The sequence below is a fragment of the Propithecus coquereli genome, unplaced genomic scaffold (genome assembly GCF_000956105.1).
Source record: "Propithecus coquereli isolate 6110/MARCELLA unplaced genomic scaffold, Pcoq_1.0 Scaffold310, whole genome shotgun sequence".
NCBI classification, from domain to species: domain Eukaryota; kingdom Metazoa; phylum Chordata; class Mammalia; order Primates; family Indriidae; genus Propithecus; species Propithecus coquereli.
Window position 1 is genome coordinate 832,840 of NW_012148731.1, and position 24,603 is coordinate 857,442.

Below are 24,603 nucleotides of genomic sequence, written 5' to 3' on the forward strand. Positions count from 1 at the left end.
CCTCCCCCTCCCCCCTGCCCAACATCCAATAGATGTGCACTTATTCGTGTCGTTTTAAGCTACTGAGTTTGTGGTCATTTGTCGCAGTTGCAATAGGAAACTAAAACAAGTATCCAGTGAGGGTCTCTTATTACATTTCCACTCGTCTATGCAAAGCTTTCTAGGCTAACTTCGAGGAACGCAGAGACGCTATAGCGAGAGATTCTAGCCACAGGAACTTGCGTGGATCTAAATACTATGACATAACAAAAAAAAAGAGGAATGGCACGAGCACGCTACACGTGCAGTGTCTTGAGCATCTGGAGGAAACGGAAATGGGCCCCCACTCAGGTTGTCGGGGAAGCCGGGGGTCAGCTGGGAGCTGGGCTCCAACCCAGGGTGGAATCTGGATTCGAGGAGACATCGAGGAAGGGCTGGTGGGGGCAGAGCCAGAACACAGGGGTGGGAGCCCGTGGGCTGCTCAGGAAGGAATACTTGTGAGGATTCTCGGTGAACAGCAGCCGGAGCTGAGCAGCAGAGCCCCCCGAGGACAGGGCGCCCTCCCACCGGCGTCACACACGCATGGCCGGGTGCCCCCGCGGAGAAACACAGCAGCCACACGGAGCAGTGTGCTCATCATCTCATTCAACCTTCCAACCCCCGTGTGAGGTCTACTCCATTACGTCCATTTTCCAGGTGAGGAAGAGGAGGCTGAGGAAGGTAGCATTTGCCCAAAGGGCAGAGGTGGGATTTACCCAGCTTGAAGGACTCCAACACCAATGTGACGTCCAGCCCCCACGCAGGAACTCAGTGGGCAAAGACTCCTCAGCAGAGTGGCGAGGACAGGCAGGACAGGGCAGGAACAGAGAGCTAGAAAGGACAAAGACTCCTGCTCTCTCCCCTCTCCCTGTGAACCGACCCAAACACGCCCTCTGTGCTCCTCTCTCTGCCTACATGAAGCTTCTGGCTTATAAAAATCCTGTCGGGGGTTTGCGACAAACAATCCCACATTCAAGAGGAATGTGCTGGCCAGTGAAATCAGAGAACGTGGCTCACAGGCCGCCGTTCAACGGCAGACTACAAACACGGTCTCTGATCAGTCAGACACCTGATGCACGTTCACCGAAGCCCGGCACACAGCCCCCCGGCGGGAAAGAGACTGGCGGCGCGCACAGGGAGAACTGTCACCCTCGTGTTGGGAAGGCTAATTATCCATTTGAAGAGAGAGAAATTCCTGCCTTGGTTAAAAGGATCGATGCTGTGGGAGAAGCTAATAGTTTTGAATTCCTGCGGGTCTGACCGACAGACTAACCTGTGGCACGTTCCATACCTGGGTCCAGGCTCAGGCCGCACCTGTGGCATTCACACCTGGGGTGCAGGGATGTGTTAGCAAATTGTCTTCCAGCATCCCTGGCTCCTGCACCCACTTAGGCTCCCACTTTCTCTCTGAGAAGGGCCAAGTAGAGAGAGATGTGGAGCTTCTTCTCCCCTCCACTCCCAGCCTCGGGCCTGGCCTGGGCCTCCAAATCATGGGATCAACGGCCACATCTCGCCTTACTGCTGTGCATAGCGGGAAGGAGAATGAGTGCACCCCTGCCCCAACCCTCACCCCATCCACCCATCACAGGGACTGAGCCGCTAAGCCCTCCAAATCCCAGCCTCGGGAAACTCCCTGATGTTGCAACAGCCACAGGCAGGTTCTTGTTCTCCGGAGATGAGTCACAAACTTGAAGAGGAGCAGGTGGGAAGTGGTCCCAGGAAATGTTCCTCCCTGCCCCTCGCTCCCACCGCAGCCCCCGGGGCCTGGCAGTCCAGCCAGGGCTGATTCGAACCCTTGGCTCCCAGCTGAGCTCCCCCTGGCCTCTGCACACCTTCACACCTTCCTGCTGTTCCCCTTTCCCACCAGCCCAAGTGCCCAAGGCAGGGCACGGTGTGGGCCTCCCTGTGCCCACCCCTTTTTCCACACTCACTGGGTTCCCTCTCAGCACCCCTACGCCTCCCCGAATCCCCTAGCTCAGCCCCGTGTCCAAGAAGGGCCTCACCATGGGGCTGCTGACCACACAGTGTGGCAGGTCACAGGGGCCTGGGGCTCCAGGGCAGGCAGGCCGTGTTCTGATCCCCTCCACCACCGTGTGGGCCTGGCCGGGTCACAGAAGCTCACAGCCCCCTTGTAAAAGAGGAAGCAGGGCAGTAGTACCTTGTTGAGTTGTGAAAATTAAGTGACGTAATGGGCCGCCTCATACCCTTTTTGGAAAGAGGTAATGGGCAAAGAAAGGGAAGGAAAGGCAAACACGTGCGTGAAGCCCCGGGACGGCACCCGCCCGCGGCAAGCACACAACAAACATCACTTTCTCCTGCGAGTAGAAGAGGCTGTAAATATCACCAAAATGAGCATGCATCAGAGTGGTGCAATCTGCAAAAAATGCAAAAGATCATATCAGTGTCAATCTCCTGGTTGTGCTATGATACCATACCTGTATACGATGTTACCGTTGGGGGAAACTGAGTCAAGATTACAAGGGATCTGTCTGTATTATGGCATGTGAATCTACTAAAAATCTTTAAAAAGACAGTATCATTAAGTTCAACCACTTCTTTTTACAGATGAGAAAACCAAGGCCCAGAGATAGGTGGAGACTGATCTATAGTGACCCAGTGAGCTGGGCTCTGGGGCAGGGCTCTGTCCAGACCCATGATGCCCACTAGGCTCTGGTGACAGATCTCCGGCTGTGCGGTCAAAGAAGAGGCCCGAGTGCTGAGGATCCCACCCTCCCGGTGGCCTTGAGGATGGCAGAGGCTCCCTATGGCTGGGATTGGATTTAAGGCAGTGAGCAGGAAGTTGGGCCTAATTTCCAGGAGCTTCAGAGGATAGAAAAGTATCACAAAGGGTCAGCTGGGGCTCAGCAAGTATGAGGGGAAGACATTCCAGGATTTTAGTTAACAGGAAGCTCAGTGTACTGTGGCTGCCAAAATATCTGCCAGCTCTAAAAGCTGCATTAATAGGAGTATAGTGTCTAAAATGAGGGAGGTGATATCCCATTAACTTAGAACAGGGCAGAGTCCAAGAGGAGTGCTGTGTCCAGCTCTTGGCTAACTCAGAAGAAAGGGATCAGACTGGTGAGAGAACTCAACAGCACACCCTCTAGACAGGGCCTGAGGGGGCTTGCCCGCAGGGAGCAAGACTTGTGGGGAGGGAGGAACAAATGCACTTAGTGTGACCCCGGTAGAGTCAAAGAGGAAAAAATTCCTGAGAAATGCATTCTGGCTTAATTTGAGGAAGAGCTTTTTGACACACAGAGCTGTCCCATGATAGAACTGGCCACCTTGGATAACAGTGGGTTCCTTATCGCTGGAGGGGTCCCAGCAAAGCCACAGGGGCTCTCAGCAGGATGTTGCAGCAAGGATCCAAGAAGCATTTATTGCACACTCACCCTTGAGGAGCTTACTGCATGTTGGGGAGGCAAATAAGAAAAGAGATCATTCCGCAGTATGAGATGTGTAATCGTGGGGTGACCAAATCTGCCTGGGAGGAGTTCAAGAAGGAAAGAAGGTGACCTAAGCTGGGTCTTGAAGTTAAGCAGGACAATGAGGTGTTGGCCATCTGCAGCCTTTCTCTCACCCAAGTTCCCAGCCAAGGAAATCAAGGGCTGGAAGAATGATGCCAAGGCTAAGGGGTGACTGTTATCCTCCAGGCCAAGTGAGTTAGTGGAGGCTGAACAAGGGAGTGGTATGTTCAGAGTTTCATTTCAGAGAGGCACTTTCACTGGAATAGGGACAATGGCTTGCAGAGTGTCGGTTATCTATTGCTGCATAACAAACCACCCTGAAACTTAGTGGTTTCAAACAACCACCTTAGCTCACACTTCTGTAGTCAGCCATTTGGGCTGGGTTCAGCTGGGTGGCTCTTCTGCTAGACTTGGCAGGGCTTACTCAGGCATCTGTGAGCAAGAGCCAGGCAGCTGGCAGCTCTGCTTCTGGAGAACGAGCAGGAGGGTGCAGCAGGCATGAAGCTGACCTAAGATGAAATTAAAAACCATCGATGGGTTAGTGTGTCACTTCTAGGCAGAAGAAGATGCAAGATCATAGTTCTCCACTCTTTCTTTCTCTGCTGTAGCAATCCTGGAAGGCTTATGTTAAGATGGTGATGTCATTAAGATCTGAAGACCCCATCAGCCTAGACCTCTGAGTCACTGAGAAGAGCAAAGTCCCCTACAACCTACGTTGAGCATGTAGCATGAAGGGAAAATAAACTTGTGTTTGAAGCCACAGAGAGTTGGGGGCTGTTTGTCACTGCAGCAGAACCCAGCCCATCCTGACTGACTCACCAGGTTTCAATGAAGAGGGATTGTTCCGTAAACCTTTGGCCTCTTCCCCATGCTTTACTTCTTTCCAGGGAAGAGGGGTAACTTCTCTGATTGACCAGTTTCAAAAACAGGAATTAAGCCCATAGATCTCGGTTCCTTCCTCCATTCTCATTCTTTTGGAAGTGCCTGTCTGCAGAGTGGTCTTCTCTCAGCCACGAGATCACTGTAGAGTTCAAGGCTCTGCCCCAGCAGGGGGAGTTGTCAGCACTGCCTGGGCCAGATTCTGGGATTCTGAATTGAGAAGCCCACTGTGGCCACACGCCTAAGTGACATCTTCCGATCAAGCCCAATATCAGTAACAAAGATGATGTTGCAGTTCCCGTGCACTGACTCCTCTGTCTGCCTCTTTAGTTCAGAACTCATGAGGGAAGACAGGAGTGTCCTCACACCCCAGCTCCTATTATCTTGCCCATCACTTACTACAAAGGACTCGAGTCCCAAACACCTGTTACTCCTTGGGCACAAATATGAAAGCTCGATGGTAAACTGCAAATCTGACACCTGGGAGACTTTTCACAAAATCCTTGACAATATCTTAGTGAGTTCTGATGCAGGGTTTCTTAGCACTACAGATATTTTGGACCAGATATTTCTTTGGTGTGGGGGTCTCCTGGGCATTGCAGGACGGTTAGCAGCATCCCGGGCCGCTGTGTACTAGATGCCAGGAGCAACCTCCCTCTCCAGTGGTGACAACCAGAATGTCTCCAGATGTTACAAAGTGTCTCCTAGGGGGAAAATCACCTCCTCCCCTAGCTGAGAACCACATTTTAGCTGATCTGATCCAGTTATTCAACAATGGCCTCAAGGAAAGTCTGGTTGTTTGGGGAGACTTCTGGAAGGTGGTGGGACGTCAGCCCTTGAAGGATTGAGCCTCACAGAGGAAGGGGGATGTCGTGATGCCGGGAAAGGACGAGTGCACAAAGCGGGGGTTGGAGGCACACGCTGACAGGGGAGCGGGAGGGTCGCACAAACAGTAGGTGGAACAATTGAATAGCCAACTTACAAAACGAGCCAGAACCAACTCTGGCGTGCACTGCACACACAGTAAGCATTTGCTGATAGCATCAGAGTCGAATCTCTCCTCAAGTTCGAAATCTGACATTGGCTTCCAGCAAGTCAACATTACTGATTGTGGTGTCATTCCCTGGTGTTTAACCCTTCAGCCAGTGCCTGATGGCTTCTTTTCCCTCCACTGTCCTGCAGCCGACCTCGTGGATGGGGAAAGGTAAGACTGGGGACGGGGGAAGGAAGGGAAGAGCGGGATTCATTTGTAATGAACGAAATGCCAGCATTTTTACAACAAACAGGATCCAATGGGACCAGGACGACCTTGAGAGGAGTGACTGGAGCATGGAGGTGCAGCATTGAATCCTGTCTTTAATTTAAAATTTTGAGGATTTGTTCATCATGGATGTTTTTGCATTAATTTTGATTTTGAAAAAACATTGTATTAAAATATTGTTTGATTACTGATGTGCTTCCCCCGAAACTTGTGTCCAGGTGAGCGCCCTGAGTGGGAGGAGGGGAGGGCTGCATTTCCAGTGGAGGGATCTAACAGAGAAGCTTCCACAGGCTTCTGTTTCCAACGCACCTCTAGGTACCCCTCAGAGAAAACAACGAAAGATCTCTATCCGAATTCTCTCATGCCCCAAATACTCCTTTGTCAGCCTGTTGTGAAATCTCCACTGGGGGCAACTTTCCCAAGCCTCAGGGATCAAGAGAGAGCCCGGTGTATGTTCACCCAGCCCGGTATTTACAGGGAGAAATCAATTATAAAATAAAATGAAATTTTAATTTTTATTTCCTCGACCAAGAGGAAGCTGTCACAGATACGCCTTGTGAAAGAGTTAGGATAGTTCGGGTTTTTCCCAAGCCTTCCCACGGTGTGTGGGGCAGACTCTGCACAGGCTCAGACGCCAGGCTTTGCAGGGGTGGGAGCCCAAACCCAAGTTCCATCGGGAAGAGAGCGGACGCCCCCTGCTGGCGGCGAGAGCAGATTGCTCTTTCGCCAGAAATTCTGCACTCGTTTTCAGAGCAAACCCTTCCACCGGTGACAACAGTTCTGTTCCAACGTGAAACAGAGCGCGGGACAGGACGAGGCAACAATTCCTCTTGAATGGGAGTTGTTTAAAGATCTCTTCAAAGGAAAATTTTTTTAAATGGTAAACCTTGCTGGTGGTGGTCTGTCAATAGATAACACTTCTACAGGAGGGCGGTTGGCAACAGCCCCCCAAATTGTCAATGGGTGTCCCACATCACTGACTTGCCGTTTCTCTCCCCTGGTAGTGATTTATCCAACAGACGCACTCGCAAGGAACTGAGCGCCGCAAAGGCAAGGGGCTTGCTCGAGGTGAAGCTTTGGGGCGGGGCGGGGAGTTGGTAAAACTCCAGTTCTGCTGGCACCAAAGCAAGTGGGAAACAAAGGCCAGGTCGCTGTCAGAGGGAATCTGGTAGGAAGGATGAAGAAGCGTTTTGAAGAGAATAGTATGTCCTGAAAGGGGCCAGAAACAGGAAGTAGAACTTTAGTTTAAACTGAAATGGAGATGAGAGGGAGGTGTTTATTTGGCCTTTGAAGTATTTATTGAATGGAATGATTTCTCACTATGGAGCTATACAATTGATACTACAGTTAAAATAGTATAGTTTTGAGGAATTTTTTTCACTTGTACTAAATGTTAAGTGTTTTATGGAGGTATTGCCCTGACGTCTCTGTCACTGAAAAAAACTGGGCCACATCTGGGATGACAAAATGCCCACACTGGGGTTTTAGAAGCAAAGTCAGTACTTTGCACTGAGCGGTCGTGTTGTCCTCTGTGCTTCAGTGGAATCCAAATTTAAAAGAATGTCATGTCCTCTTCTGGTAGCCTTAGAAATTCTTACTGTAAGGATGTGCTAGTGTTTGTTTCTCCCAGTTATCCCAAAACTCAAGAGGCTGTGCCTCCAACACCCTCTTCGAAATTTATTTCCAAATACCACCCAAGATGTACCTCTCAGACCAAATTTCCCTGTAATAAGTAATCCTGAACATCAGGCTAAAAGGGGAGCCAGATCCCCCAACTGTCTGTTTAATGCCAGAGAAGCAGATGTCCGGATGGCCGTGGGACATGAGAAGACCAGGTGGTCATCTTCAAAACCAGGAATTCCAATCCTAAAACTGCTCTGAGCGGTTTGTGTTCCTCAGCTTCAGGCAACAGGACTCAATCACTTGGCAGCAAAGCAAACTGATTTACGGTTGCAAAGAACAAACGGCTGGAATAATTAGCTGTCTCATCTGATGCATATTAGAGTCAGATGTCTTCCCACTGGATTCTGGGCTCCCTGAGAGCAAAGACTGTATCTTTCCTCTTTAGCATGGGGCCTTGCTCTGCTCAAGAAACAGTTAACACATTGTTACTGTTTCTCCTACATGGGCCTTACTATGTGTCAGACACTGTTCTAAGCACTTCCCGCACATTCACTCACGCAATACTCATAAGAACGTGATTATTTACCGAGAGAAGCTAACTGGAGCACAGAGAGATTAAGTAACTTCCCCAAGGCCACACAATTCACAAGCAGTGGAACCCCAGGCAGCGTAACTCTAAAATTTACACTCTTAGCCACTGGACCAATGGTTCCTAAACCTGTCTGCACGTCAGAGTCACCTGGGGAGCTTTAAAAATACACCCCAGGGATCCGGATTCGATTGGTCTTTGGTGTGGCCTGGGCTTTGGAATTTTTGAAAGGTCTTCCGGTTATTCTCATGCGCAGACAAGTTTGGAGAACCAGTGCAACCCTGCCTCATGCCCCAGCACATGTTTGCTGAATGTAATTTGCTCCATGTGGAACTGCTTTCAGGAATATAAACAAGCCCAGGAGAGGGGGAAAAAAAATCCTACCTTGGGAAACAAATTATCTTGAGTGCAGCTGACTGTAATTCCAACAGAGTACGTAAGGACATGGGTCTGCGTCAGACTTTCCTGGATTCAGAGTCTAAATTGGCTGGTTATGGGCTGCAGGTGGAAGAGTCTGGCTAGGTACTCAGCCTTCCTGGGCACACAGGTAGACGCCATTACCCAGGGTCCCTTGAAGTTGGCTGTGACCATGTGACAGAATTCTGACCAACAGAGTGGGCGAGGGGGGCGGGGAGGGAGAGAGAGAAAGAACTGCTTTCGTGGCCAGGACTGGACTGGGAGAGGCAAACCATTTTTGTTTTAGCCAGTATTTATCTAGCTCCGTAAGACCCAAACTATGAGATGTTATTTGCCACAAGTGAACATTGTAGGGATAACTAACACAGTCATTATCATCCAAAAGGGGGGGAGTGGCAGATTTTAATGTTATAGACACTGTGTATCTCAGAAAATGGTAGCAGACATAGTGTTGCCATCAGAAGTACCAAGACCATGGGAACATCATTTCCCAATAACAGAGTCTGAAACAGATCTACTATCCCCCACCCCAAAAAAGTATTTTATACAGGCATTGGGAACAGTTCTTGGTGAAAGATAATAGTTTTTAAGGCAAAATCCAAAGAGTGAATATTTTAATTTTCTTCTAGAGTGTTCTTAATTTCACATTTTAAATAGTCACACTATCAAGTTACATTTCCACAAAAATACTTGTACAGCATCAATATTCTTAAAGTATTCACATCCATAATTTGCCATAATTAGGAAAATTAGGAAACAACGACAGTCAATGTATACACATATGTTCTTTTACTTGTAGTGAGATAAATTCAATGTCTAAAATAAGTCAGGATGAATCAACATAAAAGCTTAACTAGACATCCCGATCAAATTTCTCAGGGAAAAAGCAAACAGTCCTGTGTGACCAGCAAGTTATACAAACAGTGCAAGACAAATCCAACTAGAAATTGGAAGCTGCCATTTCATATATACAAAATACACGTGAAACAGCAAAGTAAACACTTTTTAAAGGGACGGGCTGTTATTTCAACCACTCAGGCCATTAAAGACATAATTGAGCCAGCTGACATCACATTTATAATCTCTTGACATACAGCAGACAGCACTCTGGTGCTTACTAGGAAACTACATGCTTGAAACCAAGGGGCCAACAATTGCTGCGGGAGGCCAAAGTATCCCTCTAACACCTACGTTTACAAAAACTGATGACATTTCAAAATATAAATTGTTGAAACTAACTTAAATTTCTAATCCCCAAAAAGGCCTATCGTGGCAGTGTGTCAGAATGATTTTTCTATCTCTGACTTGCAGGCACTATGACAAAAAGAAAATACTTCAAAATTGGCTGATTTGCAACTGTACAGATAATGTCTATTAAAGGAAGCAGTGTGCCTAGCACGATCCTGAAAATGCTCAAATAAAAATAAGTTGGCATTAAAGCACTAATATTCTTATAGGAAAAAGGTGACTATATCTTCCAGTAAACAAAAACAAGATTTCCTGATAATGAAATGTTTTTTCCATCATTGTCTATATACTATATAATTTTCTTTTTTAACGTAAGACTCAAGAATTTATATTTGATTTACTCTGATACCAACTGGTATGTCCAGTTGATGCATATGCAGATACAAAAGAATATCACACTTTGTGTTTGCACATATGGACCTTGAAGAACTTGATAGACATGCTCTCTGAGGTCTTAAGTGGGTCCAGAGGAAGTGAAGGGACCCGGGGAGAGGAGCTCAGAGTCCCACCACACCCCCGCCATTCTGAGGAATTATACTCGCTGCGGGTGTAAGAACATTGACACAAAGCAGAGTGATTTCTCTTAAGCCAAGTCACACAGCTTTTTACATACATAAAATTTAAATTAATGTTAAGACCATTAATAGTTAATCCTGAAGCCATTTAGTGCAATTGTGGATTCCTCATTTAAAATCACTGCTTTAAAATTCAACTCTGCCTGCTGTCTCTCCGCTCTGGTGAGGGTGCGCACGGCGCACAGGCCCCAGAGCGAACGGCGCCTGAGTGAGGAACGAGGCCTGCGGACAGGCGTCCTCTGCAGGAGCAGACACAGCGGTCCGGACTTTTTGAAGCTAAACAAAGGCACTAAACCTACAGAAAAGTTTGAAAAGGAGATGGTTAAAAAGTAAGTCCTTAAAAGCTTTTCCATAGCTTTGAAAAGCAACACATGGAAGGAGGCAGGAAGCACTGGTTTTTGAGTATTTTGCCATCTTAGGCACATTGCTACTTAGAGATTTTTACTTAAAGTGAATTCTGTCTTATAAAAATATCGATGTCAAATATATATACTTAAGTGAGGATCCAAATTGTACCCAAACTTCATTAAAAGGAAAGTCTATTGCTATGATGTCTAGAAAAAACATTGCGTTTTATCTATCCCACTAGGTAATATTCAGTGGACCTTCCACTTCTAAGTAACGGCAATCTAGGGGTAGACAGAAAGGGAAAACTACGGGTTCCGAATCAGCCCCGTTCGAGAGTGAGACACCACCATGGCCTCGGTTGCCTATCTCCTTGTGATGTGAAGTGGTTTTAACGTGTTGATAACCCTGTGGGTTCTGAACCTCGCTGGCAGACCTTAATTGAGCTTGCTTACTGGACTCCTCGGGGAGCTAACTGTAGGGGCTCCATGTAGCAACAAGTGGACCTGTGCAGTCCACTCCAGTCATCAAAGTCCAACCACACAAGCACTGTGGCAGTTCAGAAATGTATTACTTGGAGAGATCCCAGATCTAAAGTAGCCCACGGCTGCTGTGTGTGATGTGACCACAGTGCTCTCACTCGACAATCCCACCCGTCTGAGGCGCCACAGGTCTGGGACACTCTACAAAGCACTACATCACATACCATCATTCTCACACATGCATGCATGGCCTACTCATCCAAAAATCCCCACCAAGCTTTGTTGTAAGAAACCCTCTCATTTATCCAGAGGGTCACTGAGGCTTAGAGAGATTAGATGTCTTGGCCAAGTCATCCATGTGGTAAGTCACAGATCTGGCCACCCAAGGATTCTTCCAACACTCTTTTTACTGTGTCATTGTAACACAAAAGTTCGTAAAGACACTGTAAAAAAAAAAAAAAAAATTAAGGATACTTAATAATGTAGAAGTGTTCAAATATAGATAAGTCCTTACAAACATCTTAAATAAAGAGTATCTTGGCTGAACAGACCCTTGAGAATGAATCTTTCTTAGACACAAGGATTCTGTTCCCAAACGATGATTCTATCAACAGCAGATATAGGAGGGCGGAACAGAGAAAGAACCATGGAGATCACATCATAAAGATATATGTTTAAATTGGATTTATAAATAATTTGTTAAAAGGGTCCATCCATTCATAATTTGGAGTGCAAAGAAGAGGATAATTATTTCTCTCTATATCTAATTGAACTTAAGTACAACTATGAAAAGTAATTTAAAAGAGATTTTAAATTTTTAAGTTTGATCAAGTGTTTTTCAGTCTGATTAATCATACTCAGGTAACACACACAGCATGTTTCATTATAAAAGCAAATGGAGAATACCGGACTCCACGAACAGGGTGGTCTGAATGTGCCCCAGCAGCAGGAAGAACTTTCACAATAATAAACAGTGTTACTACCTGTTAGTGTTTAGTCAGGACCACCCTCTACATGGACTCCATTTGATAGCAACCAAGTAACAAAGTAACATGATGCTTAAACAGGTGGTTACTCTAAGCATGGCCTTATTAAGTTTTTTAGCAGTAAAAAGGAAATAAAACTAAAATTAAATGCTATGTAACACTACTTTTATAAATTCTAGATGTTTGGGTTTTTTTGTTTACATTGCTTTCCTGCTTAGAAAATTTTGAGAATGAAATTGATTTAACTTCATTTTCCAAACCCCAAACTGAAATGCGGTTTTGAAATCCAAATTCACCTCAATGATATTCCCCCACTTTTGAAAATGAGAAGTCATATGATGCAACTTTAAACAGTGGATAAATACAAAGGTCCACATTTTCTTCCTGCTAGAATAATCTAAAGTCAAGGATTGAGAACGACTCCCCATCACTCAGGTAGTGATTTACTTGATATTAACCAAAATCAATTTTGATAAAGTATTCTCAAGTATCTTGGAGTAAATAATAGTATTGCATCTATGAATATGCTCTTAAAAAAGCAAAATATTCATGGAAGCATAAAACAATTTTACCTTTAAATAAAAATACTTTATTCATTCCTGACAGGTTATCAAAATGTACATTGTTAACCAAGTAAAAATGGTACGTCAAAATAGTTGACTAGGGCATATTTGGAGGATTTTTGTTTAATTCTAAAAGAGTAAAAACCACTTCCAATCTCCCCTTCCACATTCCTAACAAGCTTGCACTACCTGCTTAAAATTGAACATACAATTACATGGGCCCCAGTTCACTACAGAATGCACATTTTCATTTACACTTAAAATAAAGGAGCTATTACATTTAGTTTACTTTCCTTTGCCAAAAACTTTCAGACAAGTTTACTCCTCTTTATATTTTGTATAACTGTAAATCACGTGAAGAATATAGCACATGACTTGTATTAATCTAAACACACACACACACACATAGGATAAAGTGCAACACAACAGAACATGTCTGTGACATTCACTTTCTCAAACCCCCACAGAAGGATTTTCTGAGTAAATGGAAATAATGTTTTTCTCAAGTGCATGAACACTAAATCCAACAGAGTAGGTTATTTTTTTCACACTGATACTATATTGAAAATCCTATTTGTTTTGCTTCCCTGTGGCTTTTGTCTCTCATTCTCAATGAAAGTTTTGAAGCTGTAATTCTTTTTGCACCTTGAGAAAAATCACCTCCACAAGTTACACATATAGTGTTAAAGGGAGGTTTCCAATGATATCTGCAACAAGGAGAATTACAGTCATCTTAATAAAAGTGAGCACTCCACTAACTTGGCAGCAAATGCTTTAAGGACCTTTGACACTAGCCACCAAACATTTCTACAGGCAAGTATCAAACTAGCCCTAAAATGGCAGAAGTTTTTGGTTGCATGTTATTTTGACGTTAAATTATTTAACTAAAAATGCTTTTGTTCCTGAGATGAGCACAATAAAATTAAATGAGTTTCCTCTAAAGCTGCACGGGGACGCTATGCTCCCTATCTGCACTCTCATCTTCACAAAGAGTCTTGTTTGAGACGTCAGTCTTCCCCATGGCGCCATTTCTGTGATTCATCTTGCCGGACATCTGGTCTGATTTGGTTTCTCATGCCACCTAACACGTTTGACGTTGCTTCCGTGGCAACAATCAGAGGTTTCACCACTGCCGGAGGAATCTGGCGCAGAACTTCACCCACGGCACCAGTGACCCCTCTGCTCTCGTGTTCTCGAGCCGCTGTTTCATAGATGGTCTGAGCCGTGTCTGTGATTCCCTGCAGAGGGAGGTGGGAAGGGAGGAAGTTACTGGTCAGGAAACTCTCTACGTTATCCTGTAACACACACTTTTAGTACATTTCATCAACATTATGTTTGTAACTAGATTAAAAACACTGTGCTTTTGAAATAACCCAGGATAATTATTTTTATGAGAAAATTCTAATTATAAGGGAAAGAGGCAATTATTATGATTTAGTATTTTGTTGTGACACTGGTGTGTAGAAAATGTAGCTAAACTACAATTTCATATAGGGGAGATTACATAATTATTTAATGATCCAAGAGTAGCTATGCTGGTACTATTAATCAATTCCAGTTAAATCAAACTTAGCAAACAAAGGTTCTTGAATAAATATACTCACTGAAGAAATGGTGATAGCTCCCTTTGATTCAACACAAGAAATTTGAATTCTACTAAGCTCTAGGAAATTATTTAATCTGTTTTAAATTACTGGCTATGTATTAGAAAAAATAACATCAATTAAGATAAAAGCTAAATAGAACATTTCATTGGATTAAATAGAAAATTCTGAGAATAAAAGCAGGAGCATGTTTAATAATTAGAAACAATAGGAAACAAAACTTCAGTAGCATTTTTGAGCTTTCTTAAAATAATCATGATTGCTAAGCTTTGAAGCTGAATATATAAATGTGCAGGTCAAGCCAATGTGGTAAAAATGTCACCTGGCTTTCAAATCTCTACCATTTATCTAACTCAGAAATCCCCAGGGGACACAAAGCAATGTTCCACTGTGACATCTTCAGTGATGGGGACAGCATAAAGGAAATTTGTAGTCTCTAGGGAAATCAAGGACCTTATTCTAACCCAGAATCCAGGCCATAATGTTGGCAAGTTAACAAAAGTATCATTTCTACCCAGAGCAACAGGTGAAAACATGCAATACTACGGAGTGTTTAAAAAAAAAAAAAAAAGTCCAGAAAAACTAGAAGAAATACAAAGTGCTATTTTAAAAACTAACTAAAACTACGGTCCCCAACTCTGGGTTGGGTTGTGGACCAGTACCCATCCACAGCCTGTTAGGGACCAGGCTGCAGAGCTCCACTGCACCCCCCACCTTGTCCATGGAAAACTGTCTTCCATGAAACTTGGGGGGGCGCATAGAAGACAGTAAGCAGCAGGCAAAGGAGCAAAGTTTCATCTGTATTTACGGCTGCTCCCCATCACTCGCGTCACCACCTGAGCTCCCCCTACCCGTCCACGGAAAAACTGTCTTCCATGAAACTGGTCCCTGGTACCAAAAAGGTTGGGGGCCACTGATCTGTAAGATAATAGCCAATAAGAGAAACCATGAGTACAATGAAGAAAGTGTTCATAATTTATACATTTCCCTGCATCATCTCCTTCTCCTCCCTATCCCAGCACCAACGAACAGGTGTTAGTTTATTACAGTATAATGACTAACACCACCAAGTTTGGAAACAACACAGGTAAATTCATATCTCGGCTCTATCACTTAGCTATATGACCTTGGATAAGTCATTTAAATGGGGAATTAAAATATGGCTTTCCTTCTATGGTGATTGCTAGAATTAAATGAAATAATTCAACCCCACAGCTTGACACAGCTTGGAAGACAGTAAGTGTTCAATAAATAATTCCTAGATAACTACTACTACCCTCACAACTACCTGACTACCACCAAACAGAATTATGGCTGGGCGCAGTGGTGCACACCTATAATCCTAGCTACTCAGAAGGCCAAGGTGGGAGGATTGCTTGAGGCCAGGAGCTTGAGACCAGCCTGGACAACACTACAAGACCCAATCTCTACAAAAAAATTTAAAAACTAACCCAATGCAGTGGCATGAGCCTATAGTTCCAGCTACTCAGGAGGCTGAGGAGGGAGAACTGCAGTGCACCATGCTGATCAGGTGCCCCAGCTAAGTTCAGCATCAATACAGTGACCTTCCGGGAGCAGAGGACCACCAGCCTGCCTAAGGAGAGGTGACTCGGCCCAGGTCAGGAAAGAATTATAAAAAGTAGAGGCTGTTATGCTTTTTCTGTAAAGGGCCAGAGCATAAGTATTTGTGGACCACACAGTCTCTGTCATATATTCTTCTTTATTTTTGGTTTTTCTTTTTACAACCCTTTAAAAGTGCGAAAATCATTATTAGCTCAAAGGTCCATATAAAAACAGTCAAGGGCTACATCAGACCTGCAGGCTAGTTTACTGACTCTGATCTAAAGGGTGAGCCTATCTGTGAAGCACATGAGATAATTTCTCTTCATCTCTGACTAACATCTAAAATGCAAAGAAATATTAATCGCCATTTAGGAACCTCTATTTAAAAAATAATTAATAGAGATTTCAGATTCAGTCTAATCAAGCACCACCTCAATCCCTGCTTACTATTCTCACCCTCCCTTCCCTCATTCTTCCTATTGACAACTGAGTTGTAGAGAAAGAGAACTACACTAGACGCAGAGCACCCAGGTTCCAATCCTCTCCACTGCCTACAAGCTCTGGTGCATTGGGGAGGTCACTGTTCTTGCTGAACCTGTTTTCTCGTCTGTAAGTTAGGAATATCTTAATGGTTAACTATACATTTGGCACAAAGTAAGCACATAAATATTTATTTTTAAATGGATATAGGTTAAATTAGGCAAGTCTGTTACAAATTGCTACACATTAAAGTGCTCTTATACCCTGCTGCCAGGTGCCCACCCCATGCCTTGAACCCAGTATCAGTCTTACAAATCCAATTTCTAATATGTCTGCTGATAACTGGCCTAGTCCTCACATCTGTGGAGCAAGTCTGTCTGGTAATTATCTCTCTTTATTCTCCCCACTAACTCTCCTTCGTAAAAAGCTGACCATTGGTCTCACCTTTATTTATCGATTAATACCTTTCCTGGGGCCCTACCTCAGTGGCCTTCCCACCATCTGGAATCACAGAGGCCACTTCTGTTACATAAAAGACCATCATCCCAGGCACTCCTGACTATTGTCAGAATGTGATTGGGAAAAATATCTTTAATGAAATGCTAATACACAAATCTTAAAACGGCCTCAAACTTCACGTTGTATTAAAAAGAATGTCAAAAAGATTAAGCCAGGGAAGGCCCCTGACAATACCCAGAAAAAAAACAGGGTTCGCTAGCACACCTATGTCAGAGAGCAATTTAGCAATGCTTAATAAATGTTGAGATTTCAATATTTACAACTCACCAGTTCCACCCTAAAGAACTTCTTGCATGTATGAACAAAAAGACATTTAGATGAGCATTCCCCAAAGCAGTGTTTTAGGGGAATAAATGCGAACTAAATGTTCACCCACGGGAAAATAGATTATGGTATATTCGTACAATGAAATACATAAAACCATTGAAAGCAGATCTACATGTATCAATATGGATGTATCTTGAAAGAAATTCGCTGCAGAATCATATACATGACACCATTCATGCAAACTTTTAAAATATAAACAATAGTATGTTTTGCTTATGAATACATACTTATATAATAAAACTATAAAAACATATGCAGAAAAAACATGTACCACCTTCAGAACAGTGAAGGCATGGGAATGGAATCAGGATAGGAGATTACCTGAAAAGTTCTATTTCTTAAACAAATCTGAGGTAAACAGAACAAAGTGATGTGTTCAATCTAGGTGGCAAGTACACAGGCGTGTGTTTCATTCCCTGCGTGCTTCCGTGTGTAAAGAAAGAGCACCAGTCTGTCCACCCGGTCACTACTCTCCATGTGAGCCCATCACAACCGAGTCCTCTTCCCTCACCTCACACAGACAGTGCACGTGTTATGGGTGGCGGCTCCCATTCCACTTTCAGGGGTTTCTTTGGAACAAACTAAAACCATTGAATGCCTTTTAGGTGAAAACTGGGAAAGCACAGAATCAGGTTCTGACTCGTCCACGCGAGTATTCGATTACCTCTTTCACAACACTGTAGGCCTTGGCCACACCTTCCCTCAGGTCTACTGGCTGGTGGGCTAGTCGGTGATGAGGAAACCTTTTGGTCTTCTTGGGCTCGATGGAAAGGGTACCGGGAGACACCATGTCATAAGCAGTCTCTGCTGCTGCCTGGATCATTTGTCAGAGGTAAGAAATGAATTAGAAGAAAGTCTGGAGAACTATGCACCCACAGTGTACTTCCTACAGGAAATGAAGAAGAGAGGGACTCACACGCCCTACTACAGATACTTTTATGTGTCTGAATTCTTTAAAACAAGAATTTATGACTTTTATAATAAGAACATTAAAGTATAAATTAAAAACTTATATCTGGATTGGGCTGATTTTTTTAGTCCCTCCTCTGTTCACCAAGAACATTCAACATTCCCATATCAGTCTATGGAGCTTAAGACTTAATACTGCTACTGTTTAATCTAAAATGTTTTCTTTAAATTTAGCTATGATATTTTCATACAAATGTGGTGAAATAAATCTTCTGCTAACTTAATGGTTATGGTTAACCTGAAACAGGCAAACAAATCTGACACTGTATTCTACTGCTCTATTTTACTAATTTTTTAACACTGGACATTTAAGCAATAAAACAAGCATGACATTCAATCTTTACAAATAAAGTATTACATCTACTCCCAACATTTTGTGTATTTTCACAGTATTGTTTTTAAAACGAAATAACCCAACTGTTTTAAATGGCGCTTCCTCTTTGTACAGGTTAAGATAGTCTAAGGAAACATACCTGTATTGTTTGAACCATTCTGTTTGTGAGTTCCAGTGCAGCCATTGCTGTCGAGGTACCAAAGGAAGCAGCCCCTCTCTGAAATCCTCTAACGATACGGCCATCCTTCCGGTACTGCTCTATTGGTAACCAGACCAAGTCCTTCAGGCCTTGCACTAGAACAGTCAACACACAGAAATCAGTATGAATGCTGGAGTTCAGACCTCTGCTATCATTCTAATGCTGAGGTATTTAACGCCTGAAACCAGAGGCAAAGTTTTATATGGGTGAGTACACATCTAGGTTTTCTAGACTGATGGTCCTCACATAGACTCTCAAAGGCATCTACAATCCTAAAAGGGTTAAGAATCACTGATCTAGCAAAATCACGTCTCTTTTGATTAAGAAAAAAAAGAAGCAAGAAAGAAAACTTACCTAATTGTACTAGTGAATGCATAGGCCCAACACCGCCCAGTATTCCTGGTAACTGATTCTTCTTAATGTCATTAAGCCATTCAGTGATTGCATATGAGAACAATTTGTCAACACCTAGCAAACTACAGCAAATGACTATTAGTGTATAGGAGGGAGAAATAAATTTACAGACACAGATAAGTTTGGGATTTTTTACTTAAGACAAAAGAAAATTTACAGATTATAAGGGCAAATATTACAGATGCTCCAAAAACAGCTAAACATATTTTAAATTAAAAAAATACAAATAATTTAACTCCCAATCTGAATTTCTCTTTATATATAATATACATACAATCCAATTACAAAGTAAATAATTTCTACAAGGCTTAGGTAATATGTATAAGTGTGTTTTTCCACTGTTCTTATTTCTTGGACATATAAGGCTCTGGCACAGAATTAACCCAAAGTCTATAAATTGCCACTAATTGCTACTAAGAACCACTACAACCTTGTGAATTTCCAGTCTTTTCACTGGAAATAAGCTAATTTGCAACTTTAGGAAATTATTATTATAAGTATCCTAAACTATAGCTATTTTCGAAAAATACTACTCTGTTCAAACTGTTTCTAATCCCTCACAATAAAAATTAGCACCTAATCAGTAAGGGTCCTCTAAAAATGACCTCTCTGCAGACAACAGTGTAAAATTAAGTTATGTATGCTTGCTAAGAAAACTCAGTTTTTAATTTGTTGTAAAGCAACTTCACCTTAAAGCTTCATATAATAAATCAACTCACCCGTGCCGATAGAAAAGCCTCTTCAGCTTCAGTTCGGAGCAGTTTAGCTGAGCCAGACCAATCAAAATCCCAGCCAATGTGCCCTTTAAAATTAAGAAAGGCCAGATTCATTGTAAATTAAGAGATTTAACATTTAAAATAATTGTTAACTTGAAAGTCAAATCAATATTCATTATTGATACTAAAACACTTAAAATATTTATAGCAAAAATATTTATATTTTAAAAGATAATACATACCAATTTATACCAAATTTTACTCTTGGTACTTGATATTTACTTTAAAAACAATTAAATTTAAAAAGCTTGCAACTTCACTTCAAACATATATATAAACTATGACAGAGCAAAGTTAACAAAAAAAACTTGAGTTCATTAGAAAAACAAATGAGATATTTGTAGAGTACATTTGTGTCGTTTCCAAACCTGATCCATTGATACGTGTTTGCCGTGATAATCAAGTCGAATGGGAACTTCTGACGTGAATCTAAACTCTCTGAAGATAAAGAAAGGAGGGGAGTTATTTATATTTCAAATTACTAATAGTTGAAATTAGAAACAAATTAATTTGTTCAACTGGAGAATAAAAACAAAATCACAAAATAAATAATGTGACTATCTTAAGGACTAAATAAAAGAGAATATCTTTCAGCTCTACTTTTCTTAATGTAATATAACTGAAAAGATGTTAATCATCTCATAAATTATATTTTTATATTTACATTTTCTCACAAAAAACTTTTCTTAGTTTATGACATAATATTTACTCTTAGAAAAATTTATTCCAGTACATATTCTCAGTTCACACAAAGAACAAACTAGTAAAAGCAACCTCAAGATTAAACCAGATAATCATTACCAAGAAACAAAAAGAGAAGAGGTAAGTTCTCTGGTGAAGTAGAGTCAGAAAACCTGGGCATGAATCCCAGCTTTATCAACGGGATGCAGTCATGAGCAAGTAATTTAAACTCTCTGTTCCTCAATGCCTTCATCAGGAAATGCTTAAAATGCCACCCTACATTGGTGAATTTTGTTCAGAATTTCTAAAATTAATACTTGCAAATAGAATATCAACAAATACTGGAAACCGTGTGAGAATGAAATTGTAATTACACAGTCGTCCCCTGGTATCCAAGCAGGACTTGTTCCAGGACCCTCCTGGGTACCAAATTCCTTGATGTTCAAGTCCCTTTCATAAAATGGTGTAGTGCTTGCATATAATCTGCTGCATCCTCCTGTATACTTTAAATTATTTCTAGATTACTTATAATATTTAATACAATATAAATGCTATGTAAATAGTTGTTATACTATATTTTTTATTTGTATTTTCATCGTTGTATTTTTTTCCCCAATATTTCTGCAAAATATTCAACCACGGTTGGTTGAATCTCGGATGAGGAATTCATGGAGGCAGAAGGCTGACTGTACACTGACGGTACACATCAAACGAAATGAGCTGGCTTCCAAAAGCTGACTACAAACTGAATGACTGGAACTTGAAACACATGTTTATCCACAGAATTAATGTTGGTGGTTATATTCTAAGCCATCTCACAAAATTCCACTTAACCTACAATAAAATGGAAATGCTGTATTTACATCAATTGCTACAAGAAGCATGGGATCCCAGGTGACCCCTTATCCTCTCAGTACTCATCTTCATTTGGTTCTCTGGGCAATACCCTCTCAATAACCCCCATTCCCTTTCCACTCTTTTTGTCTCCATGGCACATATATTAGGAAAAACCATTTATTTTAATTATTTGTAAGCTCACCTTGTAAGCTCAATTAAGTAAAGGTTTTTCCCTACTTTGTTCACTGTGCCTAACACAACACCTGGAATACAGTAAGTGCTCAATAAATATTAATATTTGTTGAATGACTGTTTAGGGGGAAGGAAAGGAACTATGATGACATCACTGAAAAATGCACTTGCTTTTCTGGATTGGGGATAAGAAGACCTGTGTTCTAGTCCTGGATCAGCCACTGGTTGTGTGGGCTTGAGCAAATCATCTCACCTCTCTGGGCATTACTTTATCTGTTAAGGTGCAGAATTTGGACTATATCACTGTTTACCACCCCTATGTCCTAGACCCTCTAGGAACTTTTGAGAGAAGAAATAAAAATCTATAAGCTATTCTCAATATTTTAAATAGTCTAATTAAAAAATTAAATATTTACCTAAATAAGTAGGCCTTGTGTACTTTTTTAACCTAAGTAAGTAACCCTACTCATTTAGGTTAAAAAAAGTCAAATTTCTTGCTTTCAGGCCAGGCGTGGTGGCTCATGCCTGTAATCCTAGCACTCTGGGAGGCCGAGGCGGGCGGATCGTTCTGAGCTCAGGAGTTCGAGACCAGCCTGAGCAAGAGCGAGACCCCGTCTCTATCAAAAAATGGAAAGAAATTAATTGGACAGCTAAAAATATATGTAGAAAAAATTAGCCGGGCATGGTGGCGTGTGCCTGTGGTCCCAGCTACTCGGGAGGCTGAGACAGGAGGATTGCTTGAGCCCAGGAGTTTGAGGTTGCTGTGAGCTAGGCTGATGCCACGGCACTCGCCTCAGGCAAGAGAGTGAGACTCTGTCTCAAAAAAAAAAAAAAAAAAAAATTTCTTGCTTTCAGGCCCATGTTCATAAAAACCAAATTGGTAGTTTATATGTGATTAATATAAAGTAAGAATTTAAATTATCACTTAAGATATACAATTTTTGATAGGAAATATTTCAAATAAAAGATCAGTGTGGGAAATTAATGAAAGAGGTTGGTTCTTCTTTTGTGGCAGAAAGAGTCTGAACCACCAGAGATCATCTATTCCAATTCCCATATTCCATTATTTTTTCCTGTTTTCATCTGTTTATAAGGTATTTAAGACATGGCAACACTTTCAAATAGTAATACTACCCACTTTGGGCCATACCTAAAGTCTAACCTCAGAAACTGGAGGAAAAGACAGAGAGAAATAGGGGACCCCGGATGTCCAGGGGACGGGCAGAGAAAACCAGGGAAAGTAGATAATTGTCCCTCACAAGAAGGAGGCTTTGACCTGCAAGCCCTTCTTCCAATAGTGCAAGGTGCCGTCCATACCATCGAGGGTTGGGAAAGAAAGATGGGAAGAATGAATGGGTCTGGGAATGAGAAATAAACTCCAGTGTGCTGCGTTCCAGCTGGCTGAGCGGTTGGGCAGTAGTCACAGCAGACAGCAGTAGCAGAAGGGACCAGGGTTTCCCAACGGTGTTCACTTAGCCAGGGATGGAAGGGTCAGGAAAGACACAACAGTGATGGGGAAGAGCAGACGGAGAAAACTAGGTGAAAATTCCCTATGCCCAAGTTGAGGTGTGTAAAGAAAAAAAGGCAAAAGGATGACATCATGTTTAGGGGGGTACAAATACACTTTGACAATGACTAGGAAGAGGGGAACATAAGAGAGAAGAAAGGAAGAAGCTGGGAGGAAAAGGAAATTCCTGAATCAATACAGAGACTGGGGTTACGATGAGTAAAAAATGAGGGGTGCAAGTTAGAAAGGGACCACATACAAATAATACACGAGTTGGTTATTTGTCATTGCAAAGAAAAGCTGATGTAACCTCACAAGTATCAGTACACATACACATTACAGAACAATCTTCACAACTCTAACTTCATTTGTTATCAAAATTAAATTATTTACCTGAAAAACACAGGCTGATCGCTAAATGATGCTTCTTCAGCAGAGAAGTCCTTCTCCTCTGCCCCATTAACCACTTCCACTGAATTGGCACTATCATTTTGGGAAGGTTGTTTTGGCCCAGGGAAAGAAATAACTAGATTTGGCTCCTTTGAGGTACTCAGATGCCTTGGCAAACTGCAGGTGACATCAGCTCCAGGAGACTTTTTAACTGAAATTGTAATGTGTACATTTGAAAAGTTAGGTATGCTTCTCTGGTCACCTGTTTAAATCAATCTTGATTTAACTTGCTTTGCTATGTTTCATTTAATCTAAATACAATTTCTGTTACAGATAAAAATCTGCTTTCACCTTTTAAATTATTACTTTTACATAAGCTATATTTGCATAAATTAACAAACCAGAACACACTTATATAAATGGGAATAAAGATTTTCAGTACAGACTTAAAAAAGCCTCAAAACAATCATAATCAATCCAAGTATTTGATATAGCCTTTTCGCACTGCACATATTTAATACCTTCTGGATCTGGAGTCATTAGAAGCTCTACTTCTGTAGAAAGACTTGTGAAGAAATCCTTCAGGAAGAACAAGGCATCCTAAAATTAAGAGATGTAATAATAACTAAAAGAAACAAAAGTCATCTATTTTTAAAACTATGAAACAAAGTATCTTAAACTCTCATATTTTAATTATAATTCTAATATAGCTATAATTTATTGAATCCTTATGCTGTGTCAGGCATTATTCCTATTCTTCTCCTGTAACACACACACACACACACACACACACACACACACACACTCACTCTTCCCTGCCAGTTCTCATAACTCTACAAGGAAATTAATTTACAAAGGTGAAAACTGAGAAACAGAACATTACAAAGATAGGAAGGATTTCTCAATCAAAGTACATTTTTGTTTTCTTAAAAATAGAGCATTCTTATTCTTTCTTGCCAGTAGCTCTCACTATAAACTGGCAGTGACAATATTACTAACAATGATAATAGCGGCCAGCATGTACTGGATACCTGTATGTCTTGAAAGTTCTTAATGACCTATTTCTACTTTTACTACTAAATTTTATTGTCTTAATACATTTCATCATTGGACATGATATTCAAAATAAAAATTAAAAATAAATAAAATTGTCCATTCAGTGTGGTCTCCTTGAAATTATATAATTACAAACAAAAGATATATGGCTCTGTCTTAATATTATACACACATGTCATATTTGCCCATTAGTGGCAGCTTCATTTTGCCTCCCTCACTCAAACCCACAAATACATTTGGGAAGATATAAAAATTAAATGCCTGAGTCTGTTCTTTCCTAATCTTCCCTTCCATTTAAAAAA

General features: G+C 41.9%; 1 protein-coding gene across 1 annotated transcript in view; it reads right to left on the reverse strand.

Annotated features, from left to right (window-relative positions):
* Window positions 1–12,460: 12,460 nt before the first annotated feature.
* ATG2B (autophagy related 2B) overlaps window positions 12,461–24,603 on the reverse strand; it is a 69,515-nt gene continuing 57,372 nt past the window's right edge. Inside the window, exons 35-42 of the mRNA XM_012650109.1 lie at window positions 23,767–23,845; window positions 23,249–23,456; window positions 20,007–20,076; window positions 19,582–19,664; window positions 18,803–18,924; window positions 18,389–18,543; window positions 17,611–17,760; window positions 12,461–13,691 (exon numbers count right to left, since the gene is read on the reverse strand). Of these exons, the coding sequence (XP_012505563.1) occupies window positions 13,461–13,691; window positions 17,611–17,760; window positions 18,389–18,543; window positions 18,803–18,924; window positions 19,582–19,664; window positions 20,007–20,076; window positions 23,249–23,456; window positions 23,767–23,845 (1,098 nt within the window). The 3' untranslated portion in view covers window positions 12,461–13,460. The remainder of the gene's footprint in view (window positions 13,692–17,610; window positions 17,761–18,388; window positions 18,544–18,802; window positions 18,925–19,581; window positions 19,665–20,006; window positions 20,077–23,248; window positions 23,457–23,766; window positions 23,846–24,603) is intronic.